This window comes from Xyrauchen texanus, chromosome 31 (genome assembly GCF_025860055.1).
Source record: "Xyrauchen texanus isolate HMW12.3.18 chromosome 31, RBS_HiC_50CHRs, whole genome shotgun sequence".
Lineage (NCBI taxonomy): Eukaryota > Metazoa > Chordata > Actinopteri > Cypriniformes > Catostomidae > Xyrauchen > Xyrauchen texanus.
In genome coordinates this window covers 14,237,965-14,264,170 of record NC_068306.1, presented here as the reverse complement: position 1 = coordinate 14,264,170, position 26,206 = coordinate 14,237,965, and the positions used below count along the sequence as shown (strand labels likewise).

The 26,206-nt window shown below is 39.4% G+C and overlaps 1 protein-coding gene across 2 annotated transcripts in view; it reads right to left on the bottom strand.

Annotated features, from left to right (window-relative positions):
* Nucleotides 1-26,206, bottom strand: part of bcr (BCR activator of RhoGEF and GTPase) — an 89,989-nt gene that overhangs the window by 580 nt on the left and 63,203 nt on the right. For both annotated transcript variants that reach the window (XM_052100230.1, XM_052100231.1), the window contains exons 5-21: nucleotides 24,482-24,589; nucleotides 23,056-23,116; nucleotides 22,754-22,806; nucleotides 21,515-21,655; nucleotides 9,038-9,159; nucleotides 8,545-8,710; nucleotides 8,088-8,207; nucleotides 7,913-7,988; nucleotides 7,693-7,797; nucleotides 7,405-7,479; nucleotides 7,113-7,210; nucleotides 6,354-6,485; nucleotides 3,465-3,524; nucleotides 3,267-3,376; nucleotides 1,560-1,699; nucleotides 1,348-1,482; nucleotides 1,129-1,234 (exon numbers count right to left, since the gene is read on the bottom strand). In XM_052100230.1, coding sequence (XP_051956190.1) covers nucleotides 1,129-1,234; nucleotides 1,348-1,482; nucleotides 1,560-1,699; nucleotides 3,267-3,376; nucleotides 3,465-3,524; nucleotides 6,354-6,485; nucleotides 7,113-7,210; nucleotides 7,405-7,479; nucleotides 7,693-7,797; nucleotides 7,913-7,988; nucleotides 8,088-8,207; nucleotides 8,545-8,710; nucleotides 9,038-9,159; nucleotides 21,515-21,655; nucleotides 22,754-22,806; nucleotides 23,056-23,116; nucleotides 24,482-24,589 — 1,808 coding nt within the window. The remainder of the gene's footprint in view (nucleotides 1-1,128; nucleotides 1,235-1,347; nucleotides 1,483-1,559; nucleotides 1,700-3,266; nucleotides 3,377-3,464; nucleotides 3,525-6,353; nucleotides 6,486-7,112; nucleotides 7,211-7,404; nucleotides 7,480-7,692; nucleotides 7,798-7,912; nucleotides 7,989-8,087; nucleotides 8,208-8,544; nucleotides 8,711-9,037; nucleotides 9,160-21,514; nucleotides 21,656-22,753; nucleotides 22,807-23,055; nucleotides 23,117-24,481; nucleotides 24,590-26,206) is intronic.

Sequence of the window (26,206 nt, the reverse complement as noted above, 5' to 3'; positions counted from 1 at the left end):
TAAAACGAAGTAAAAGAATGACAAGAGGGATAAGAGGAAATCTGTGTTAAAGGAATAGTTCACCCAAAAAAGAAAATTCTTTCATAATTTACTCACCCTTTAACCATCCCTGATGTGTACAACTAGGGCTGCAACTCACGATTATTTTTTTTAACTAATCGATTAATCTTCAATTATTCCTATTATTAATCAATTACTCGGATAAAAAATAAATAGTATTTTCCTGTATATTATTAACTGATATGATAAAGGGCGTAAGGATTTGGTTTGATTAACAATACTAAATTCAGCCCAGCAAATGGCAATGGTGACATCAGAATAGAAATATTAATAATTCTGCCCAGCTGAAAAATACATAATTGTTAGATACATACAGAATGCTTGTACAGTCACTGATTACATGCATTTAAGTATTTTAATATTATAGGTTTTAAAATAGTATTGTCACTGATTACGTGTCTAAACTATACTTTTCAAAAAATTGTGTATGTTAATCCAGTAAAATAATGTTTGCCATAGTATACATTTACAAGTGAAATCAGATATTACATGTGGCATTTTCAGGAGGACCTTCACATTATAATCACAATTACATAGTTTAATACAGTATAGTACAACAATCATCTGTAAACCCTGTGCAAATTCACTCTTGCGCTGAAAAGTCTCATCCCGGTGCTCACTGTATTATATGCGCTTACATGAGAAGGAGAAACACTTTAAAAACCAACAGGTTGAGGCAAGCAAACAGCCACTATACCTTTGTAAGAACACATATTTATTGTCAGTAGCATCCAGAGAAGCTGATGCAAACAAGTAGTTGTACATATTCTGGAATAAACATCCTTGGTTGATCCTGGCGCAACAGTCCTGTCAACCAGTCATAGTCCTATCTTACCCACACCCTAAACCTATCCATAACCCTTCCCCTAAAATCAGACAGCAATGATTGGTGGTGTGTTGCGCTCAGTTACAAAATGTGATAAAACTAATACCGAAATAAAGTGTCATTTAGTGTTGAAATAAAGCAACAAAGATGCTTATAAATAATGCTAAATAATGCCATTTTCATTTTTGGATGAACATATTTTCCTTTAAGCCTCAGAGGACATGAGAAAGAGTTTTTTCTACCTCTTGAGATGATCCAGCAGGAAGAGGAAGGTCACAAGGTTGGGCTCTGGTAGAGAAAGTAGGAGGTTCAGCATACAGCTCTCTTTAGCAACACTGTCTGAAAGAGCTGCAGAGAAATAAGGGCATACACTACATGTAATCAATACAGTTATACTCTCAAGAAGTCTATCCTGATTAACACATAGCAATGAGATTTTTAGGTAAGAGGGAGAGACAAACCAATTCCTCCTGCAAAGTTTGGGTACAGCTCGTCAGTGAACAGGGGCTTGGGAAGATCCCTAAAGTACAACTTTAGCGTTCCAGCAATGGCATTCACATCCATCTCACTCATCATTACTGACACATCTTTATGATCTGTTACAGAGAGAGAATGTAAGATTTGAACAAAGACAGTCGCATCTACATGTATGTAAAACATAGATCACACTCACTGGTGTCAAAGGCCGTCTTGAGAGCCTGAATGTCAGTGGCCACTCCTGAGACGCGGTAGATACCCACTTCCTCCATTCCTCTTCTCTCAATCTCCTCCAGACACTGTCTGACTATGTAGGGCACTTTAGAGCGCTCTCGTCTGAGAACAAGATGTACAATAAATGAACAAAATCAGGGGATATGCAACAGCAATTTTAATTTGTGTTCACATCTATTTAAATATGGTGCCGTTTGAATACGCGTGAATGCAAATTAGATTTGAGCTATGGCGGAGAGTATGATTTTCAGTGGATATTGTTCTTCACACAAAACTATCATCAAAAGATATGCTGATAGCTTCAGAAGACTATGAATATAGCACACAAATTGTATGGACTACATTTATGGTGCTTTTTTGTCCTTTGGGAGCTTGACAACCCCCAGTGGCTATATGCTTTCCCTGTACGGAAAAGAATCAGGTGTATATGTTAAATAGAACACTAAACATTTGCTAGGTGCTGCTCATGAAGTCATCTACAGTGCACATGTTGGATCTGAGTGATTGTACTGGTGTTTTCGTATTGCTTTTATAGCACTGACCCAGTTTCCACCTGGTATTAAGATGCATTTGTTTTGTCCCCTTTTCTCCCCAATTTGGCATGCCCAATTCCAATGCACTCTAATTCCTTGTAGTAGTGCAGTGGCTCGCCACGATCCGGGTGGCATAGGAATCTCATTTGCCTCTGCCTTGCGAGACATTCAACTCACCTTATCACATGGCTTGCTGAGCACGTCACCGATTTGATAACACATCACATTTGATGTGCAAACGCTAATGTATGAGACGCATTTAAGAGGTCAGGTGTAAACAACGATGTGTCTCATCTGACCACGTGAGATTGGATCACCGTCAGCATCTTAATACCAGGTGTAAATGGGGTCATTAACTGGCTCTGCCCTTAAACCCATTAAACACCTCATTACAGGCAATATTCATTAGTATCAATCAAATCCGACCACAAACAATGCTCACAAAAAGTCAGTTCAATGAAGTCTCTAATTTCCGTAGAATAACTAATTTTCTTTGACATAATGTATGCCTGAATCTGCACAAATATGTAAAGCATCAAGACATTTGTGCTTTAGGGTCCTTTTTGTGAGAAGGAACATCATTTTCTTTCCGCTAATACCAGCACACATTCCATTCATCGTCAATTCTCTTACAAATGTGTCCACAATTATTTAAGAATAAGAGTTGAAAAGTTCAAAAGTTAGTGAGTTCAGATACATTCAGGGGCAACCCATGAACTGGGCTGATTGTAATTTATTTCTAAAAATGTACATTAACAAGCACAGTAGACTAGGGAAAGGATGATCGGTCATCATCCATTCTGATTGGTTAGCTGCAGCATTCTGCAGTCACATCTTTTTCTACAATTACTAGTACACTGTGTAACTGACTGCTGCCCCAGACAACTGATTTCATACATGGTTGAGCTAGTTTTGTGTCTTATCACTTTGAGGTCTTCTCACATACAGTAAAACAATCATTTAAACTCATATCACAGCTATTTACCAAATAACTGGAAAGGAATTATTGATCTAAGTTGGACAATGTGCAGTCATCCGGCCATGACCACCCTGTCATAATTTACTTGGAGATAACACATTTATTCTTACAGTATTACACTTTGTTTGATGTATGTGGTCATCTTTTTTCAACTTACTTTGTAACCGTGGAGATATTTATTCCAAACACACCCATAGGCTTCCTTGAGGGCATTCTCTTCAAGCTGAATTCCCGGCTGGTAAATTTAATTGATATCTTCACCTCAATCTTAAAATAAAAGTACATTCAGTACATTCACCAACTTAGGGAATTGATGTTAGGATTGCAGTAGAGGATCAGATGTGTATATACTCACCCCGTTCATCGGGATAACTGTTCTCTGCCAGTCTTTACCCTGGAGCATCTGAGGATCCAACTATATAAGACACAGAAAAACAAACATAAAACATAATGGCTTAGCTCAGATCTAGTGGTCTTGCATTATTGGGTTGGATAAACATGTTTCCTTTGACTCCTGATTAATGTTTCCTTTGACTCCTATTTTAAATATATTACAGATGTTGTGAAAGGACAAAAGTAATTACTAAAACAGTGTTTCACTCACAGCAAAAGACAATTCAAATGTTTAAATGTTCCATTATGCCAGTTCTCCATATACACTGGATTTGTAAATCACCAGCCAATTTCTACAACCCCTCCTAAAAAAATAAGGGTGGTAAGGGTGCCAGGTTGAGCATGTTCCTTTCCCTCATCCTGGTCTGATCTTCATATGGTGTTGTGTAAGGCCTGATCCTGCTCCACCATCTAATCTCATCATCTCAGTCACGACAACCTGTCTATCAACAGGGCAGTAATTGAGTGAAATGTGGGCCAGAGCCAACTCAGGTCATTAGAACTCCACTGGCACACCCACCCACATACAATATTCATTACCATATACTGTAACACTATCAGCATATCCTTAAATATAATCTCTAAATGTGATTTAGAATTTTGACATTTGAACAGTAATACAAATTTATAAAAAAAACACACATTTGGACAATCATTTTTTATGTTTTTAAATTATTTTGCTCAAGAAACATGGGAGTTGCAAGATAACTTTCTTATCTTGAGTACTGTACAAATATGCCATATACATATTTATAGAAAAACATGATTATAAAACAATTACATTTGAAGCACTAAAACTATAAGCAACTGTTTGACTGGCACATACAACGGAGTTGTTTTACCTTCTAATAGAAACAATGATCCTATGCGGTCATATTACACACTTTACCTTTCTTCTGTCAAGACATATTGCACATGGCCCCATAGTCATGTACCTCTGCCTGCTGGGGCAGTATGTGTGGAAATGCCATACTCCACATCCTCCCCCAGCTTCACATCACAGTCAACAGGTGGAGAACAACTCTTGCACTCCTCACCTATTCCTATCAAGCATCTTCACTCATATCTTTAATTTCTGTGCAAATACTGAGCAGAGCAAATGGCACTGAAAATACATTATGATGCTATATGATAATGATCGTGCATGCCTAAGGGTTATATTCGTTCTTAAAATAAAAAAAAAAATCAGCTGCCATCCTCAATCCAAAAATTTCAGAAGGTCCTTAAGATCAAATTAAGTATGCAAGATATTTTAGCTGTATTAAAAGCTTCCGAACAGAGCACATGTTGGGCTACAATGATCCAATTGCTCTGTTCACTGCAAATGTTGACATTTTGGATCAACCATCAAAAATAACTGGATTCTCCAAATGAGCAAGACAGGAAAAAGTTGATTCTTGAATGGTAGTCCCTCTCTTTGTGTCCATTTTTGTAATCCTGCAGCTACAGTTTGTAATAGATGATCCGTTGACTTACCTCAGTCTCCGAGTAAGCTGCCCTGCCTGTCCCATAAATCCACAGTCACCTAAGTCCAGTGGACAAATCAGCATCTCTCTCATTGTCTTTTAGTCTACTCATTACATTTCCTATGTCACAGGTCCATGTAGCACTCCAGATTCAACTTTATTTTCCCAATAAATTTGTTGGCAAACCACTGTAAAATGAACTTGGCTATAACAAAAATGAATAACTAATCAGCGAAATGACAACTCTCATCATAATTTTTAGAAGAAATTATCCCGGTTCAATATGAAAATTTTTCAAAACATTTGTAGCATAATGCCCAAGTATTTTTTCTTTCATTGTTACAGTAGATTTAGACACACTTAGAATGGAAGTTAATAGGACCACGCACAAATAATTTTTTTTTATTTGATGCATAAAGTTGTTTAAATCTTCCTTTTTGAAGTGGCAATCCTTTTCTAGTTAATTAACTATGTTGATGGAGTTGGCACCATGTAAACTATGCATCCGCAAAGTCATGTCCCGTCCCTTCTGGTATCCTTATTTGGGCTTACCAGCTTCACCTGGTTGATTTTATTACACTTGTCCTATGTTAACATATTTAAGTCTTGTGGCTATAATTATAATGTATACTATGACAGTGAGTTTTGTAATGTTTATTGCCTGGCCTTAATATAACTGCGTTTATTGTATTATATATATATTTTAATTATTTGCTGCACAAATTTTCATTATGCCAAAAATGCTGTCGCCTCAAAATCGCAGCTGGCTGATGGTGGGCCTTTGATTGCCCAAAGGGAGCTTGTCGAAAACATGTATGCTTTCAGGACTATAGAGGGATCAAAGCAAAACACAAACCCCTCCCATATGCACCCATGCCCCCAGGATACACCCAACTAAAACTTTCAGAACCAGATGCACTCAAATCCAGACTTTACAAATAATTATTTGTTGTAGTTTGTAAGCCAAGAGAATTCAGTGCTCTCGCTATGACCCCAGCACCAATCTCTCTGAGGAAGAGACTGATAGGTCAGCTGATCTGACGTTGACGTTTTGCATGTTACATTTTCAGATGAATTATGGATGATTTGATGCCTTAAAGCCAGGGCACAGTCAATAACACCATACCAGTACAAAACTTGATTAAATATCTGGGGTCTTTCAAAGGCCAGTGCCCATCTGGGACCCTATCTCCACAAAGAGTGGATATACCTTTCACCAGGCTAACTTAGGTCCCATGTAGTGAATGACACATATTAATAACACAATTGTTCATGTGACAGCCAAGCAAATTTAAGTTTGACACACAAATTGTGTGTTTACAAGTATTAACAAACAAGTTGAAGGCGAGTTGTTTGTGTGGTGACTGTGTGCTGAGAGATTGTACCGCAATCTGTCCTTTGCCCATTATTCTGTCCGTGCTCTCGCCGTCCTCTTTGTTCATCTTGGCTTTATTGTAGCTCTTCTCGTAACACAGTAGACGCAATGTCTGGGAGCCCTCTAGTTCGATCTCAAACTCCTAAGGTACAAAATAAATTGTAGAGAACTACTTTACCTACAATGTACAAGAAACCACAGATACACTCAGTGGGGTTCAAATAGGGCTGGGTATTGATACAGATGTTCAGATTCAATTCGATTCCTATTCACAAGCTTTCAGCTAGATTCAAATCTGATTAGATTACATTCATATGGGCAGGGGCGAAAATTTCATCAAAATATTGGGGGGACAATAAACATAACAATTCTCAAGAGCAATTTTTGAAGGGGACACCAAGGGGTTTTTTGTTGTTGCCCCATTTGCATTTGTATTATTTTATTTCTTAAACAATTATTTTAAGAATATATCATTATATTATTTACAATACACATATTTTAATGATATTTTAGGGGGGACAACCCTCAGATAGAGCCTCTGCCCATGCTTAACACCTGCCGTCCCTCATTTCCTTGTTTGCTCCTCTTTACTTTGGGGGATGGTAAATGCTCTTAATTAAATTATAATATATTTGTCCAGAAGGCCAGCATATTCCACATGGCCTCCTTTATGCTGCTCTTAATTAAGAATTAATGCTTCAAGAGTTTTTCAGCAGGCAGGACTTTTCATTTCATTGGTGAATAGACAGGGATGGGCTTATGGGATTACCTCATTCCACTTGGGTTCTGTGGTGTATCTGTACACCCTTGTTTTGGCTTTATTCACAAAGATGCCAAAGGAGTCCACCTCTAATGTGCAATAAAGATCTAAAGAGAGAGGACAGGGACACAGAGAATATTCTCAACACACATTGCACCAATGATAAACAACTGTGTGAAGAATTGACAGCATCTGTAAGATACTGACTTTTTAATGTGGTGTATGGACAGGCTAAGCAAATGTGTACATGCGCTTTGAGAAACACAGAGAGTGACAAAAAGAGAGAGAATGAGACACATACTCAAGCTCTGTTTAAGTCCAGAGGCAGAATGGACAATTACATTCAGGAATCCATACAGTCCAGTGGATTCATCCTCTGTAAACAAAAGGTGGAGAGAAGTTTCAAAATATGCCCAACAATCCTAATTTCAAACACATAAAAGTACATTAAGCATAACTGAAGCTAAATAAGATGAAAAATCATATAGTCTCTAAAAAATACATAAAACTAAATATCATTTGCAACACATTTCACTTTCATACAGGAACGTAAATAGGGTCAATTTTGAGACCTGTGCCCCTCTCTTACCCTCTTTATTGACAGTGAGGGGGATGTGGTGGACCGTCTGGAGTTTGACACAAGAGTTTGTGAGCGTCTGGAGCTCCATGGAGGTCAGGCTAAAGCTCTTAAAGCCTGTGTGAATGAGCAATAATACACAGCATAAAAACAATCTCAATCAGCTGACCTGCTACTTTAAAATTTTAATTTTAACCAATTGAGCAAAAAACAAATGTGTTGTGCCACTCACATTTCTTCTGCTGTTCTCGAATCAGTTCCTTCCACTCTGCACGCTCATAGTCTGACGAGATCAGAAACGTGTAGCTCTGAAACACATAACCAGCACACAGATTGTGAGCTTAAGCAGGAAAAATGAGGATATTAGATTAGAGTTGACAGAAAGGCTGTGCATGACTGCCTCTCACCTTTCCGTTGCGGTTGTGCACTCTAAGGGGCATGTTGGGAGAGTTCAGCAGCAGTAGAGATTCCTGTTCTGACAGCTTCTTCCTCAGCCTTTCCATGACCTTTGACCCTTTGTTGGCCCGCTGTGGAAGAAGGGAGCAAGATATCGGCTGAAAACCTAATGAGCTGCCTACATACAGCATTTTGGGGAATCACAGGTATCACAGAATGTTCAGTTTAAGGATATCTTATGTGCGTTCGAAGGTTCAAATGTGTCTATGATGCCCATAAATGCTATCTAGGCTCAACGATACTCAGCCTTACACTATGTCCTAACCAGGTGCAATGTGAAAAAAAAAAGTGAGTTAAGTGTGAGTTAACAGCCACTAACATATACGTAGTTGCACAGTAATACACAATGATAATATTATTGCAATAAAATTACATTTTGTTAGAGAAGGAGCCAAAAATGTACTGTACCCTGTCTCTCTGGATCTCATTCCTGAGGGAAGAGATCTTGATCTTAATGGCTTCCAGCTCCTCGTCAGGGGCTTGTGGGATAGAAAGGGGCTCTGACTCCTCTGCTGTTTGAAAGGTGAGGTCCGAGAGAGGAATATACCACTTAGAGTCATACTGCTGGCTCTTCCTGCAGGGAAGAAGAAGAGAAGGGGAATTAGGACATAATTTAATATCCAAGCAAGAATACATTCAAAAATGTGATTACGGTGTATTGATGTTGCTGTAGTGTCCAGCTCAGATTGGGCCCGCAGTTCTCAAAGAGTCAAGATGTTAGGCTCGGGTTGCAAAAATAACACAAGCTTGTAGGACTCAATAACACATTTATTGTCAATGTGATTTGGACTAATCTATATTTAAAAATATTAAGAGAGTGAGGAGGCAAAAGAGACAGAATTAGAAAAGGATAGACATTAATGGAAGATGAGAAATATGAAACATGGATATTTCCCCATACCCTCCAATCTGTTTCTTCAGTTTGGCACAGAGCAAGAGGTCAGTGAAGAGAAAAACATGTCGTAGTTTCCGCGCCCCTTCCACAAGCTCCACCATGAAGCTGTCCTTCAACAGCTGACGGTTCTGTTGTGCAGAGAAAACAAATACAACAATTTTTAATTCAGACATTAGTATTAATAAGTAAAAAAAATATTGGTTACGAACTACTCATATCACTAAGATTTAATTATTTTTAAGATTCTTAAAGCTGCAGTGTGTAGTTTCTGCTTTTGACACTTAAAGCTGAAGTATGTAATTTCTGAACTACTAGGTGCCAACAAACGGAACTGCAAAAATTAAACGTAGTTTTCAAAACAGATTTCTGAATATGCCCCCCATCTGCCATTTGTCAAACAAAGAGATATTCCTGACCCCAACTCACGCTATTGGTTGAGTAACATTGTTGGGGCAGGTTTAAGCGGGTCACTCAAAACAAATGGAGCAATTTTCAAAGCGCCACAGAAAGACAGTGCATACAGTTTCTGAGAAAACCTATGAATGGCTTACTTATAGTTGGCTCTGCATATTGAGCTGATATAGGAGAAGGTATTTTAACACAGAAAAAGTTACATATTCAGCTTTAATGGAATCGGGACAAACAAAGAGAGAAGCTTTGAAAGTCCCATTGTTTACACTTTAAAAGAAATTCACCTTTTTCTAATGGAATACATGTACTTGTCTCACACTAAAATGAGAAAGGAGAAAGAATTTGAACAAACAGAGACATCATCTTTAATAAAAGAGAACTGGTCGATTTTTAATGTTGACGGTTGATTAAGGTAGTGTCACTGTGGTTTATTATAGGCTGTATTCAAACCATGATTATTATTATTTTTTTTACAGGCTGACATACACTGGATTTAAACCTGGCCCAGTGGGAACTACTTTGTGTCACAAGTACATGTGCTACCACTGCACCATTGCGACGACATAAGTCAGTAATTCATTAATCATGTCCTATTTGTCTATTACACAACCACACACTATAGCATTCGGTTTTGTTGTCTCTATTTGTGATGTGCATTAAAATACTGTAATGCTAAAACAGAAAGATTCTGACTCATTTTGATGAAAAGTGCCACAAGAGGGCAGTCTCACTCTATTTCCAAAACTAGACAGCAACTCTCCAAAAAGAGCAGAGAGCCACAGTTGATGAGTCTTTGTGTTTTATGAAATGAGAAAATTGGGAGGACATTTTGAAACAGGTACCTCCTGTTCACAGATCATATGCCAAGTGAACAGTGATAGTCCCAAGAGCCAAAGCAGTGTTTAATGTGTGAAAACACACACATACAGGTATAACACAGCCCTTGGCCACAGCTTACGCATCATTGCTCCCAAAGCATCACGTCACCACTGCAGAAGGGAAACAAAGATGATATCACAACCCGATCATTCAAAGAAAAGATCTAACCTGGCTCCAATCACAATCACATTCAGCAGACAGTGTCTCCCCCTTAAAGATTACTCATAAGTGTTTGGGGTTTTGATTCATCCCAGTGACTTGAATATTTTGAATTCGTTCACCAAAAATATTTGTTCAGATTTGTACACTGATTTGTTCACCCTATTCTCTAAGTGGAGAAAAGAGTCTTTTTGTGTTATGAGAGTTATTGAATCATAACTGATTTGTTATAACACTTAAATTGTTCAGGACCAAAATGTCTTTTTTATTTCTCGACAAATGTACTAATAAAAGTGTGTTTAAACATCAAAAACGTTTCCCCACAAATGACAACAAAACTGAAGTAATAGTTTCCTTCATTTTGTGTTAAGTGCTGGGCATGACTATCAAACTATAGAAAAAAGACAACAATAGTACCTTAAATAAATTGATTATGAGATTCAATAAAGTCCTTCATTATTGTGTATGGACATCGTTTACTTAAATATATTCCGAATTCATCCAGCGTCCTTCTCTCCTTAAGTCACATGCCGAACTGAACAAATTACACCCCCTCTCAGGATCAGCATGTCTGCAGATCTTCATTTAGGAACGAGATGCCAGTTTCCTTCAGTTCATTTACAAACAAGATGTAAATGTTCATTTATTTTGTTCACAAACAAAATTGGTGAAAGGCGCATTCGCCCGAAGGCTTTAACCAATGATATTGCTAATTTACAGACCACCCTTGAATGCTATTTGCTCATGATATTCTCCTTAAAATAAAGTATAATAAATATTATTTTAAATATATAATATAGATTTTGAGAGTGATTCGTTTGAGTAAAAATAAACACTGATTCGTTCAAGGACGAAACACCATAACCACTTATTATTAATGGAAGTACATCACTACTTTTGACTCACACAGACATGTATTACTGGTCACTTGAGTGAAGTTTTCAGCATTGTGTGTGTATATGCATGTGTGTGTCTGCAGCTGGGGACATGGAACACTCATCACACACTCACTCCAGCATGCCATGCATGTTGTGCGTCACTGCATTTCCAGTACAAAGTGTCATGGCCTGATTTCAGTTCATCCCACAGCCAAATAATGAGATTCCTATTCCACATGGCACCATTTATAATGTAAAGAAAGCTGTGCCTGAGAAAAAGCAGCCTCCCTCTACATCTCTTCAAACAGTAAGAGCAATTAAAAACATCTAGTCAATGCAAACAGTTCAATCAGCTATAAACTGTGCCTTTTTTTCTCAGCTTAGCACTTGACAGTACAGTAATTAATGTGCAGGGTTCTGTGTACAGTAAGTAGATGGTTACTTTCTTAATATAGAGTAGATGAATCCAGTTGTGAAAGCAGAGGCTACATTGCCTGTTTGTGTCCAAAAGATCCCAGTCAGCAATACTGAAATGGGATCCTGGAAGCACATTGTTCCAAAATGCTCATAAATAATAATAATAATAATAATAATAATAGTATTTATATAGCACCTTTCAGTGTTTAAGCACAAAAGGTGCTTCACAAAAACACAACAGTAAAACACAAACCATTCACATAGTAATAAAAGCAAGCCTATACAAATTCGTTTTTAAATAAGACTTAAAAATGGACAACGATTCAGCAGATTTAATATCATAAGGCAGGCTGTTCCATAATCGTGGGGCCTTTACTACAAACGCTCTACCACCTTTTAACATGGAGGGGGTGCTATTACACTCCTCAGTCGAGGTTCCAAGCGAGCCAAGCTGATACTAAATGTGACGTCAATGCAGATCAATGAATGGTCAGAGAGAATCGTCACTACCAGTGTCACTAGATTTGCGACACGGGACATCAACCCGCTAGTTTTAAAGTTAGCTACAGCATTAGCAGTATCATTTGTTCACGCGACTTGTAAAAAGGAATGGCTGTGCGCAAACCCATGCTGTGGTCCATAAACAAGAAATTAAAAGTGACTACAGAAACATAGTGGAAGGAATGGAATAGTGGAAGTGGCTCGACCAAAATGACGCTATCTAGACTGTCAAGCAAAGGGAGGGAGAGTCACGGCATTGTTTGAGTCCATGATAGAGGATTGTACGTTAACTCTATACTCTGCTTGAAAGCTTCACTTTATTTAGTAGACCAGCTACTGGAAAGCTTGCTTCTAAAACAACCAATTTATCTGTTACACTAAAATCATCTACACTTTGAAGAACTCCTAAATCCCAACACGCCCTCTATGGTAGAGGCAGAGCCGGAGGATGATGGGGGATCAGATTCTATTTCCCTGGGGGAGGTCACTGAGGTAGTCAAACAACTCCGCAGTGGCAAAGCCCCGGGAATTGATGAGATCCGACCAGAAATGCTGAAAGCTCTGGATGTGGAGGGGGTGTCATGGATGACACGCCTCTTCAACATTAGCGTGGAAATCTGGGACAGTACCTAAGGAGTGGCAGAACGGGGTGGTGGTTCCCTCTTCAAAAGGGGGATCAGAGAGTGTGTGCCAACTACAGGGGTATCACACTTCTCAGCCTCCCTGGTAAAGTTTACTCCAAGGTGCTGGAGAGGAGGGTTCGGCCGATTGTCGAACCTCAGATTGAAGAGGAACAATGCGGTTTTAGGTCCTGGTCGGTGGAGCAGCGGACCAGATCTTTACTCTGCAAGGATCCTGGAGGGGGCCTGGGAGTATGCCCATCCGGTCTACATGTGTTTTGTGGATCTGGAGAAGGCGTATGACCGGGTCCCCGGAGAGACTGTGGGAGGTGCTGCTGAGAGTGCGGGGTGGGGGGTCCCTTCTTAGGGCGATCCAATCCCTGTACGTCCAAAGCGAGGGCTGTGTCCGGTCCTCGGCACAAAGTCGAGTTCATTCCATGTGGGGTTGGTCTCCGCCAAGGCTGCGCTTTGTCACCAATCCTGTTTGTGATATTCATGGACAGGATATCGAGGCGTAGTCGGGGTGGGGAAGGTGTCTTGGTTCGGTGGGCTGGGGATCTCATCGCTGCTTTTTGCAGATGATGTTGTCTTCATGTCATCATCGGTCCGTGACCTTCAGCTCTCACTGGATAAGCTGGCAGTCGAGTGTGAAGCAGCTGGGATGAGGATTAGCACCTCTAAATCTGAGGCCATGGTTCTCAGCAGGAAACCGATGGAGTGCGTACTCAGGTAGGGAATGAGGTTTTGCCCCAAGTGAAGGAGTTCAAGTACCTCGGGGTCTTGTTCACGCAGTGAGGGACAATGGAGCGGGAGGTTGGCCGGAGAATCGGGGCAGCAGGGGCGGTATTGCACTCAGCTCTATCGCACCGTTGTCACGAAAAGAGAGCTGAGCCGAAAGGCAAAGCTCTCGATCTACCGGTCAATTTTCGTTCCTACCCTCACCTATGGTCATGAAGGTTGGGTCATGACCGAAAGAACTAGGTCAGCGAGAACAAGCGGCCGAAATGGGCTTCCTCAGAAGGGTGGCGGGCTTCTCCCTTAGAGATAGGGTGAGGAGCTCAGTCATCCGTGAGGAGCTCGGAGTAGAGCCGCTGCTCCTTTGCGTTGAAAGGAGTCAGTTGAGGTGGTTTGGGCATCTGGTAAGGATGCCCCTGGCCGCCTCCCTAGGGAGGTGTTTCAGGCACGTCCAGCTGGGAGGAGGCCTCGGGAAGACCCAGGACTAGGTGGAGAGATTACATCTCCACACTGGCCTGGGAACGCCTCGGGTCAGCCCAGTCAGAGCTGGTTAATGTGGCTCGGGATAGGGAAGTTTGGGGCCCCCTGCTGGAGCAGCTGCCCCCGCGACCCGACTTCGGATAAGCGGTTGAAGATGGATGGATGGACTAAAATCATCATGCAACAACTGCTTTATGCAGCACAGTGAGCTCGTAGCTAACCGCTAGCGGTCGTGTTATTGTTTATGGTCAGTAATGTTTGTGTTGAGTTTAAGATGATTTCACGGCAGAAGAGGCGGCGCAACTGACGATCAGTTTATAATCCCACCCACGTTGATGCGGCACTAAACTGCAGTGGAAAAGTAAGCTCAGAAAAGTGAAGCGAGCAGAGTCGAGTCGAACCATAACATGCAGTGGAAAAGTGCCAATACAAAAACAAACAGGCCTGGTATACTACTTAAACCTTTTGTAAACACTTGCACTATACTGTATATTGTTTGCAAATCTATGCCAGGCTGTTGTTCTCTAATGTGAACATGATGTGCTTCTGCCTCCCCAGAAAAGAGAAGACACTCAAATGAGCACATCAGATGACATTTTCAAACCGCTCGCCTCCAGTAGAAAAATGACAATGGCAATATCACAAAATCACCCAATACAATCAGACTGAAACCATTGAAAGTTGGTTTCAAACATTGAATAAGAACAAAATATTCAGTGGTTTGTTGAGATTAAAGGGTTAGCTCACCCAAAAATGAAAATGATGTCATCATTTCCTCCCCCTGCATTGTTCCAAACCCATATGACTTTGTTCCATGTAACACAAAAGGAGATGTAATGCAGAATGTTAGCCTCAGTCACCACTCATTCTCATTGCACCTTTGTCCATCCAATAAAAGGCAGGGTGACTGAGGCAATCAGCTTCTTTTTGCATTTCACATACATCATATGGGTTTGGAACAACATCAGGATGATAAATGATAACAGAATTTAAATTTTTGGGTGAAGTATCCGTTTAATATCACATTTCTGTTATAAATAATACAACCCACATTGATTGTGTAATTATTGTGTTTACAAGGAATAAAGCACCAATGCGCTTAAACGTACACCTCTCAACAGATTGTGCCCTGAATGTAATGAAGCAAAACACATCAAATGAGTGCTGATGTGTCTATGTGCATGACGGTCTGTTTGGAATCGAGCAGGTGGCTTTGAAGAGCCTGAGGTCATCTTGTTGCGTATGAATATAGTGTATGTCTGATGTGCATCTACAGGATTTATCATGTTTGGATTGCCTCTGTGTGTTTGCGTTTATGCGTCTTTGTGTGCATAGCGCATCCATTTTGTGAGCATACTTAATGAGCATGCTTACATTGTGAATGTGTGTGTGCACACATATTGTGCAGTGTCACGTGTAATATGGTATATTTAAAGTCAATCGTGCAATGCTGTTTGTGTGTATCGCAGACCCTCAAAGCTGCTTTCTCAAATCAGTTGGTTAATTTGCATTTTAATTACGTGGCTTCTGCCCAGCTAGTGTAGGCCTCGGGCCACCCTGAATCTCTCTTTACTCACACCCAAATGCTTCCAGTCTCCAGCACGGGTAACACTAGAAGCCCCTAACCAACTCAATCGTTACTTGAACAATAACACTAATGCTTCTAGCTGCCTACTGATGTCAGTTCTGAAGTTACTCGTTAAGTAATGAGAACTTTGTGCATTGGCATCAAGATTCAATTGGTACAATTAGAAAAGGATACCTCTGCCCAAGCTAAATTAATCTCTAGCACAACTAAATTAATATAAGAATAATATTATTAAGAATAAAGTAATCATTCTTCTCATCCTATAGAAGCGATCAAATTATTTGCTGATTGGCAAACAAAAAGAAGATGAACTTGATTTATTTTTTCTGTTTCTGAAGAAAATGTTAGTGATGCTTGCCTGTGCAAAACTAGCCATCATGATCGTAGGATATTTGGATAGTTGCAGAGGCATAGTCTGGTGGTTACTAGGATGTTCAGGGTGGTTGTTTACTAGCCCAAGTCAAAATAACCGATCCCCAGTACCAGTCAAGTTGTCTTTAAAAGTCCCTGTAAGTTTTAAAGGGATTTAATTTACTCACCCTCATGCCATTCCAGATGTGAATGACTTTCTTCAGTAGAACATAAATGAAGATCTTTAGAAGAGCATCTCAGCTATGTAGGTCAATACAATCCAAGTGAATGGTGATCAGACCTTTGTAGCTCCAAAAATCACAAAGGAAACATAAAAGTAATCCATAAGCAATATAGGTGAGAAACAGATTAATATTCAAGTAAATTTTTGTTCTAAATCTCCACCTATTATATCGCTTCTGAAGATATGGATTTAATTAATAATTATAATAATAGTTCATGTGATGCCACACAAGGTTTGGACAGGTGAACGGCGAGCTCTGAGCACTTTGCGAGTTTTAATACCTTTTAATCACATAAACCGGTGAGATTCGATACGCTCTGTTCCATAACTGTTCAAGGAGGACAATGTCAAAGAATTCAAAATCCTCAGGCTCTGGAGACATTGAAAGACACTTAAGTACTCAGGTTGACACCCCTGAGAAGGCCACAGACCAGGGAGTCGATTTGGTCAGAGAGTTGCGGGAATTGCGGCGAGAGATGTTGAATGTCGGCAATACTGATGAAGGTCGTTGCGGACTTGGAGTATCTTGCTGTGATACGTCGATCGATCACTGCCATGGAGATTGAATTTGTTGATGTGGGGGATGTCGAGAAACAGATCGATTATCTGGAGCCATCAGAGAGAAATTATCTGCTAAACCACTAGTGAGAGTCTGGGAGAAGTTGGAGGACATGGAAAACCGTAGCCGTTGGAATAACATCTGTATCGTGGGAGTCCCGTAGGGAATGGAGGGACAGAATATGGTGGAATTCCTGGAGGGGCCCTTTCCAAGTCTGCTTGACATAGCAGGCCATAAGATGGATATCTAGCGAGCTCACAGGGTTCCGGCTTGGCGATCTGCTGAGGGAGACAGGCCCAGATCAATTCTGGCCAAATTTCAGAGATCATCCAATAAAGATCTTGTGTTACGTGAGGCGAGGCGTAAAGGAAGGGTTTCTTGGAAAAACACCAGCAATTTCTTGTTCCCTGACTTTGGAAACTCAACAAGAGAGAAATGTGATCGATTCAAGGAATGCAAGAAACTTTTACATCAATGGAAAGTCACTTTTGCACTGATATTCCCGGCCAAATTGAGAATGGATGAAAAGGATGGGTGTAAAACATTCACATGCCCACAGCAAGCGAAGTCCTTCATAAAGTCAATGGAGTGAGTGAGTCGTGTTGTGGTACACACGTTGCGACCGGATGGACCGGCTCACTGAACAATCGCTTGACTGTTGGAAGATTCTGCACGCACTTTTTGTGCTTATTCCACCTATCGGCTGGAGTTTATTTTGTGGAATATGTCTGGCAGAGTAAGTCATTGGAGTAAGTAATTTGCTTACACTCTTATTGCAGCTGAGTGGGCCGGCTCACTGAACATCCACTTGACAGTTAGATGATCTTGCAAATTTTTTTGCTGGTGCCGCCTATTGGCTGGAGTTTATTTTGTGGAGTGTTTCTTGCAAAATCATTGGTAATTTGCTTGTACTCATGTTGCAGCCGAATGGACCAGCTCACTGAACATTCGCTTGACTGTCTGAAGAATATGCATGCTCTTTTTGTGCTGTTTTGCCTAGCGGCTTGTGTTTATATAGTAGAATAATACACCTTTAGGACAGTTTCATGAATGAAGCTACACACTCTGTGTTTATTCTGCCTGTTGGCTAGAGTTTTTTTTATAGATTATCTTTTGCCGAGACCAACTAGTCCTTGGTATCTTCAGTGGGCATGGCTTGGGAGACACTTAAGGTGGTTCTTAGGGTCCGGATCATACGTATGCCTCATTCACCAAAAAATCCAAAGCAGAAGAACTCATGGAATTGGTAGGGAATATTAAAAGTGCAGAGGCAGAGCTGAAGTGCTGAATGTCGTCTAATGGCCTCTGAGAATAGACCCGATTGAAATACAGACATACTATTTTGTCACAGAAGGTGGAGTTTTGGCTATTCAGGGAAAGACAGTCATACTTTGAGTCGGGGGGACAAAGCAGGGAAGCTTTTGGCTGGATATATAAAACAGAGAGAGCCTTTTACTTCCATTCTCTCAGTGAAATTTGCTGGTGGTGAAATATTTACCACGGCCATTGGTATTAATAATGCTATCTTGATCTCTATAGTTCCACGTCTTTGTCTACTGATGAAGATATTAGAAACTCATGTGGAACCAATAGAACTTCCTAAACTGAAGACTGAGCAAAACAATTCTCTTGATTCTGAGATAATCTTGGAGGAGCTTGGCGAGGTAATTAAGGCCTTGCCTACAGGCAAGGCTCTGGGACCAGAAGGCTTTGCCGCTGAATTTTTTAGACCTTATGCTACAGAACTGGCTTCACTTTTGCTAGGAGTTTATATGGAATCATTAAAGAATGGAAAGCTTCCTCCAACCATGACACAAGCCCAGATCAGTCTGATTCTTAAAAAGGACAAAGATCCAAACAAGTGCAAGAGTTACCATCCCATTTCCCTGATCCTGCTAGACGTTAAAATATTGTCCGAAATTTCGGCTAACCAATAAAGTTATGACATCTCTTATACAAATAGATCAGGTGGGGTTTATGCGGGGCCATAGCTCTTCTGATACCATTAAGTGTTTTCGAATCAGGTATACTTTTATTGGATGGATTAGGTTACTTTATAGACATCCGGTAGCGGCGGTACAAAAAAATTGATTAATTTCAGATTATTTTAGTCTGGATAGGGGCACCCCGGCAAGGTTGCCCTCTTTCCCCATTATTGTTCTATTTTGCCCTGGAACCATTATCCGCTGCGATAAAATGAGGATGACTTTCCATGGGTGGTGGCTGGAGGTATGGCGCATAAGCTTTTGCTTTACACAGATGATATATTATTATTCATCTCCGACCCTACTAGATCTATGCCTTGCCATTATAGGGGTTAAAAGTTTGATTCTGTGTATATGTGTTTTCTTTTCTGTTTCATGTGTTTGATTAAAGAAAAGTTAATTAATATTAGGTATTAATAATAATTATTATTTCTATCTTTCCTTTGTGTTTTTTTTTCACTTGCATTGTATAGACCAACAGAGCTGAAATATTCTTCTAAAAATATTTGTGTGTTCTGCTGACAAAAGAAAGTCATACACATCTGGGATTGCATGAGGGTGAGTAAATGATGAGAGAATTTTCATTTTTGGGTGAACTATCCCTATATAACCTTGGCCGAATGGAGAACAAAAGGGCAGGCAAACTAAGGGGCCATTCAGACCAAAAACTTTCTTGCACTAAAAAAATCTAAATGTAGAACAATGAATCAATTAGAACAGCTGTCTAGGTGAAACACATTCTTTTTAACCTGACACAGTGTGTAAAAAGGTTCACTTCTGAAATAAAGAAGAAATACAGCGCAAAAGTTGAAGACTTCAGTCTAGCACACATGTATATAGAAATACAATGCAAAAAAAGTGTGCATAGAGACAAAAACTTGTTTGGTGTGATCAGCACTTAAAGCTTGAATTTTCTTAGATTGGGCTGAACAATCTAGACAAACAAGCTCCACAACAACACATTGATCTCCATGAGTTTTTTTTTATGCACACACTATCAATATTTGATGATCAGCTTGCTCCGTCAACAGGACGCCTGAGGGAGGAAGGAGGGAGAGGTGTAGCGAACAGTAACAAACTCCTCCTCTGTGTTTGCTCAATGTGGGAGGTGACTGCACCACACATGATGCCCCTGATATGAATAATCAATGAGATGTGAGCGAGGTGGATCATTATGGCAAATTACACACAACCACTGCATGCATCCACAATCATGGCATCAATTCATCTACCACACTCAAGAGGCTGGACTGCTGGAATGAAGGGGGCGGAACAGAGGCGCTCTGTGTGTGAGGACACACACTGAAAAGAAATGTATCCTCAGGCTCATTTGAGATGAGAAAGCTCTGCACAGAACAGATCATTGATGATCGCCAGGTGCATATCAGTGAGAAATTTCTGTCCATCTTGATGTTACGTCATGCTGATATATGACAAAATCCAATTGCGATAGATTTTCAGAGACAACTGCGGAAAATAAAAGCATGATGGAAATTGACTTACTGACATCACAGCTCAGCTTTCATTAGTTTACAACAACATGGATGCTTTGTTCTTGTCTGAAAAGTTAATCTCCTATGCTATTATCTGTTTTTAAAGGGATAATTTTTATTAAAACTATTTTAACTTCACCCTTGTGTTATTTCAAACCAAAATGACTTTCTTCTCTGGAGCACAAAAGTGTCTGAGGCAAGCGTTCTGCCTAACATCTCGTTTTGTGCTCTATGGAGTGAGTACTGTAAATTGTGACAGAATTGTTAATTTTAGTAAATTATTCCTTTAATGCATGTGATTAATGTCTGAATGCTATCTTTACTCTGATGGTACATTCTATACATAGATATGCTCTTTAAATCATATTTCTGAAATTATGTCTGTATTCAACTAAGGATGGACAAGACTGATGGGAGAAAGGTTTTGGCAGACTTAAATATAAGGCACATTGGATCACCTGTTCAACATATTTATCTTAATGTAAAAGCAGCAGTATTTCCAATGCATTGAGTTCATCAGCAAAAAGAAAGCACATTCAACACATGATTATGCTAGCGTAGATTTCTATTCCACGCAGAGTAGTGAGAATTGTCCAAATTAACAGCTCTTTTCTGTCTCTTCACTATCTTAAACAAGCCTTTCAATTCCTGTCTTTTAAGACCAAGATCTCTTAAAGAGAGGGTGAGCTCATGTTAACCCACTCTCTCCCTCTTCTACAGCAAAGGCATATGATTTCTTAGGGCCTGTGACTAATGACATCATCATGACTCCGTATTAGTAAGCAGATACCGAAGAGATGATTAAAAATACTTCCTGCTAGATCTTAAATCTATGAGTCTGAGCTCAAACAACTCATATGCAGCAAAGATTTCAGTAACAAATATATAACAAATAAATGTTTTCTTTATAGTTTAGAAATAGAGGGAAGGTAATGTAGCCCAAGCATAGGTTGTGTGGAGAGCAGAATGTGGGCTGGCTCAGATGTGGGGCATTAAGAGATAGATGGAAACAACAGGCCGTATATCCTGATGGGAGTTCATTGGCTGGATGGCTTCAGAGCTCCTGCACTATGGGCAACCTGGAATTTTGACATTTCTGTGCCCTTTAAAAATACGTTTATGACAAACACTCTCCATCATAAACAAGATGGAGGACATATGAGAGCGAGAGAGAGGGACTCACCTCTCCCTTCTTCACTGTCATGGACTGGCGGCGAGGTGTGCTCTCTTCATTAATGCTAGAGAGGAAGTTCTGCGAGATACGGAGGGCATCTTGAAGCAGGGGGTAGTCTGGATGACTGGAGGGGGTGTGTTTCAGAAGATCCTGTATAAAACACAAACACAACCCAACTTGTATAAAAATTAGAGCAATGTTTTATAAAAAGGTAATAATAAAAAAAAGACACTCATGTAGAGTAATATCATATTTTTTAGAATAAATTATTTTCCTAAGGTTCACTTATAATGTTAGTAGCTATTTTAAATTATTTTCATTTTTTTTTTAAAGACAACTTTACACCTAAAATGGGCACACCATTTAGATGTCTATGTAAACACATTTCTAAACACTATAGGCTTAATTGACTTCTAAATGCATTAAAAGGAACAGTTCATTAAAGGAAAATTCTCTCACCATTTACTCATGCCATACCAGATGTTTATGATTTTCATTCTTCTACTGAACAAAGATTTTTTTGAAGAATATCTCAATTTGAAGCTCCAAAAATCACACAAAGGCAGCATAAAAGTTATCCATATTACTCCATTAGTTTAATCCATATCATAAGCGATATGATAGGTGTGGGTGAGAAACAGCTCAATATTTAAGCAATTTTTAGAATGAGTCTTCACTTTTACCTTCACTTCCACATTTATCTTTTGTTTTTTGGTGATTTGCATTTTTCGTGCATATCGCCACCTACTGGTCGGGGCTGGTCAAAAGTGGAGATTGTAAATATTGATCTGTTTCTCACCTATCACATATCACTTCTGAAGATATGGATTTAACCACTGGAGTAGTCTGGATTACTTTTATGCTGCCATTATGTGCTTTTTGGAGCTTCATAGTTCAGGCCATCATTCACTTGCATTGTATGGACAAACACAGCTGAGATATTCTTCTAGAAATCTTAATTTGTGATTTACAGAATAAATAAAAAGTCACATCTGGGATGGAATGAGGGTGACTAAATTATAAATGTTAATTTTTTGGTTGGACTATTATTTTAATGTATTTGTCTACAGAACCCACCATTTTCAAGCTTAGTTTAAATAAATGGTTGTTTTGGTCCCAGGAAGTTTAGAGCTTCAGAAGTTACAGTAATTTTTCAATTAACTTTTCTCAATTATCTCAAAAGATCAGGGAATATTTGGTTCCTCGTGATTTTTAAGAAACTATTCTAATGAAGACTAAGTGACTCACGTGTAAAACGAGGGTGCTCCTGGTCACTCTGTCCACCGGTTTATAAAGAAGAGCTGGTAGAGACAAGACAGAAAAGAACACACACGCATACACAGTGGGTGATTATTCACAAGAGCCACTTCCATACTGCAAGCTCAAATGCTGATGATTTGAAACCGTATCTAATCCACCCACTCAAGTGGTTTTATGCAACTGATTTTGAAAAGATGGCAAGACATCATATGCTGTGAACAAAATGCTTAAACACACTGTAATTGTTTTTACTACATAAAATATAATTTCTTGATCTTGTTGTTTCTTACTTTCTAGTGAATATTTGGCTGTTAGGTCCTTGCACTCCTTGGTGCTCCTGACCTTGAGACTCTGCGGAGATATCAGAGACAAACTCGTGATCAATGAACCTGTAAAAGGTACACAATGACTTTGTCTGCACACTATAACAGAGGGCTCAATGACAATATGTGTCATATCTATGGGTCTTTAATAAAACAAAACAATGCATTATTATGTGAAACATACATGGTGCAACATTGGATGGTTACCTTCACACTTTGTCATGAAATAAAATAGCTAATTACACTGCAGCATCACTAACCTCGTTTTGCCAACCTTACTGCTAATTAGCACTGAAAACACAATACTGCAAACACTAAAAGTAAAAACAGGCATATACTGTGTATATTCAACTTTCCATTGCATTGTGGCTACTCCCTCCTCCGCTCTCTGTGCACAGAAAGAATCCTTTTGGGCTGCTCTATAGTTATGCTGAGAGACTAAAAGAATAAATTAATATGTCACATATAATCTAAATATGCTGTAAGTGTAATGTTTCCTATTATAAGCTGTTCACCAGTGGCAGTCATTTCAAGAACCCACTAGAAACCGTCCACCCCCGCTAGCCTGTATTATTATGTTTGACCGTTTCTTATACGCACCAGCACGAACAAACACTTATCTTAATATTCACTTTTGGTTGTGTTAGTACGGAGGAATATCTAAAATATAAATGGAAATAGTAGTTGACATGACAATGGCTAGTAGGGGGAATAAAGTGGGAAGAGGTGGGCATCATCATGTATATTTTATTCCTCATAACATTTTGCAAGGCATAAACAGCACTTCCTGCAGCAATTTTATATCTGATGTGCTGTTTGGTAATGGTCTTTCTAGGTTGATCAGTCAAACTGATTGACCCCAGGGGGGAGTAAAACCCAGCATAAAAGATGGAAGTTATTAGTTTATTGATGGAGGGATGGATGGATGAAAGAATCGATCTGATGGGAACGTAGTATGGAAGTTGATCAGGCAACAATTTAAATTTCTGTTCTAGAATTTTTTTTTTTATACAATAAACCTGAACTGTGGATATGTTCACACAGTTAGTGTTTGGGAATGGGATTGAAAACCATATTTACTAACAGGTGTGACTCTTGAATTGTCCTGTTCATTCAGCTGTATAACATCTTACAGGAAGGTAATGAATAGCTGAACTGTTTGTTAACATCATAACTGAGTTTCACACTCAATTCACACTCAAAATCAGTATTAAGAGCCATGTTCTGCTGTAGTGTGATTGCAGCCTACTGTATGTTAAAGGAGGATATTATTTCTAACCAATCAGAGGCAAATATTTGTTTGCTTTAGAAACAAACTAAGGTGGTATGGTGGGTGGAGTTAACCGAACCTAGATCAGAATAACAAGCCCTTGAGCACTCCAGTAGGCATTACCTCAGATATCTCGGCAAACTGCGTGTTTGCTTGACAACACCTCTCCGCAGTCTCCACAGCAAGTTCGTAATTATCCACAAAGGCCCTGTACACCCCAAGCTGGCTTGCCTGCAGAAACAGAAATATTAAGTCAACTTTACTTATGAATCTTGTCTTTTCATGTTTTGTCTCTCTTTAAAACAGTAGGAAGCAAACTGTTGACTTTCATTAGAGCATCCAAGATGGCAGCTAGTGCATCAATAATGAGTAAGATGCATGCTTAGACTCGGCATGGTGACATGGGGTGGACCGAAAGGGGTCGGTGTCATTGCCGCAAGAGCAGCTGGACCATTTGCCGTGCATGGCTATAGAGTCTAAAGTGGTTGCCATGGCAGCAGAGGCAAACTCTATGGTGAGCAATTAATGTGTGCGGTTGGCGCTTGTAAAAAAAAAAAAAAAAAAAAAAAAAAATCACATTTGGAAATCTGATTTAGCCCATTCAAACTCAATGGCCCTCTGCCAGCATTGAAATCTCTCTCTCTGGTGTAATGGCCCAATCAATCTCTTAAAATACAAATATACATTAGATGATAATGAGTTTGTGTGGGTGTATGTATGTGTGATAATATGAGAGGCTGGACCTGAGCCAGAGAAATTTCAACATGTTTTTACCCTCTGTGTGTTTGGCAGTTATAATGAACTAGTCTAATTTTAAGTCCACTTATTATGTTGTCAAGGTTTCTTGCACCAAAATCAATCAGGATGTAGTTTTATGATGACCATTTTCTGCCATCTTTTTGACGATACTCTATTTTCGCTACTGCACCTTTAAGAGTTTTATATGTAAATGACCATACATGTGGTTGGCTAACTCCTTCACATGTGAAGCCAGATACAACACTCCTAACAATTTTTTGGATTTTTTGCTGTTTCAGTTACTTTTTAAACCTGGTTTTGAGTTGCCCGGTTTGAATGTACCCAAGTGTGAAGTATTTTACTTATTAGTTATTCAAGATTATATGTATCTGTAAATAATGACTTTTGAATGACTTAAGATTTGGAATTTAGCACAGCCCTTGTTTATACTACGTTTATGATGTTTTTTTTTTTTTAATCCAATTTGGAAAAGTGCAGCCAACAGGATTGGAAAGACATGAGGCTGGCTAAGTAATTTTTTTGGTGAGGCTTTAAACTTTTGGACATAAATGACAGATATCATTGTATTGACACAGTGTCATGTGTCATTCTCTCATTTTCTCTCCAAGCCAGCCCACAATCTCAAGTAACCCCATGATTATGGACGTTGCTTTGTGGTACTGTATGTCTGGCAGTAAATCTTTTCTCCAGCACAGACCCAAGATTCCAAGACTGAAGTGAATTTCCCAGTGTGCAAAATCCTCTCAAAGCCGAGCAGAAACGGATGCCGCAGGCCGGAATCTATCTGCAGCCCGGAGGACAGGAATTTACTCTGTGACAACCTCATTACAGTGTGGAGAGGGATGATGGCCATAATAAAGCAACAATACACACTACCAAGCTGATAATTCCAACCATGTCTAAACTCTGTGAGCACATACGTCAAGTAAAGAAATTGGATATTTTTAAATGTACAAAAAGTCTTTAAAGCATACAAAAACAAACAAACCTACCTACAAAATGTAGTCAGATAAAATGCCATATGAGATTTTACATAAACGAGTTTCATTTTTATTTGTGGCAAATTAAATATGAAATCTACCCTGACTA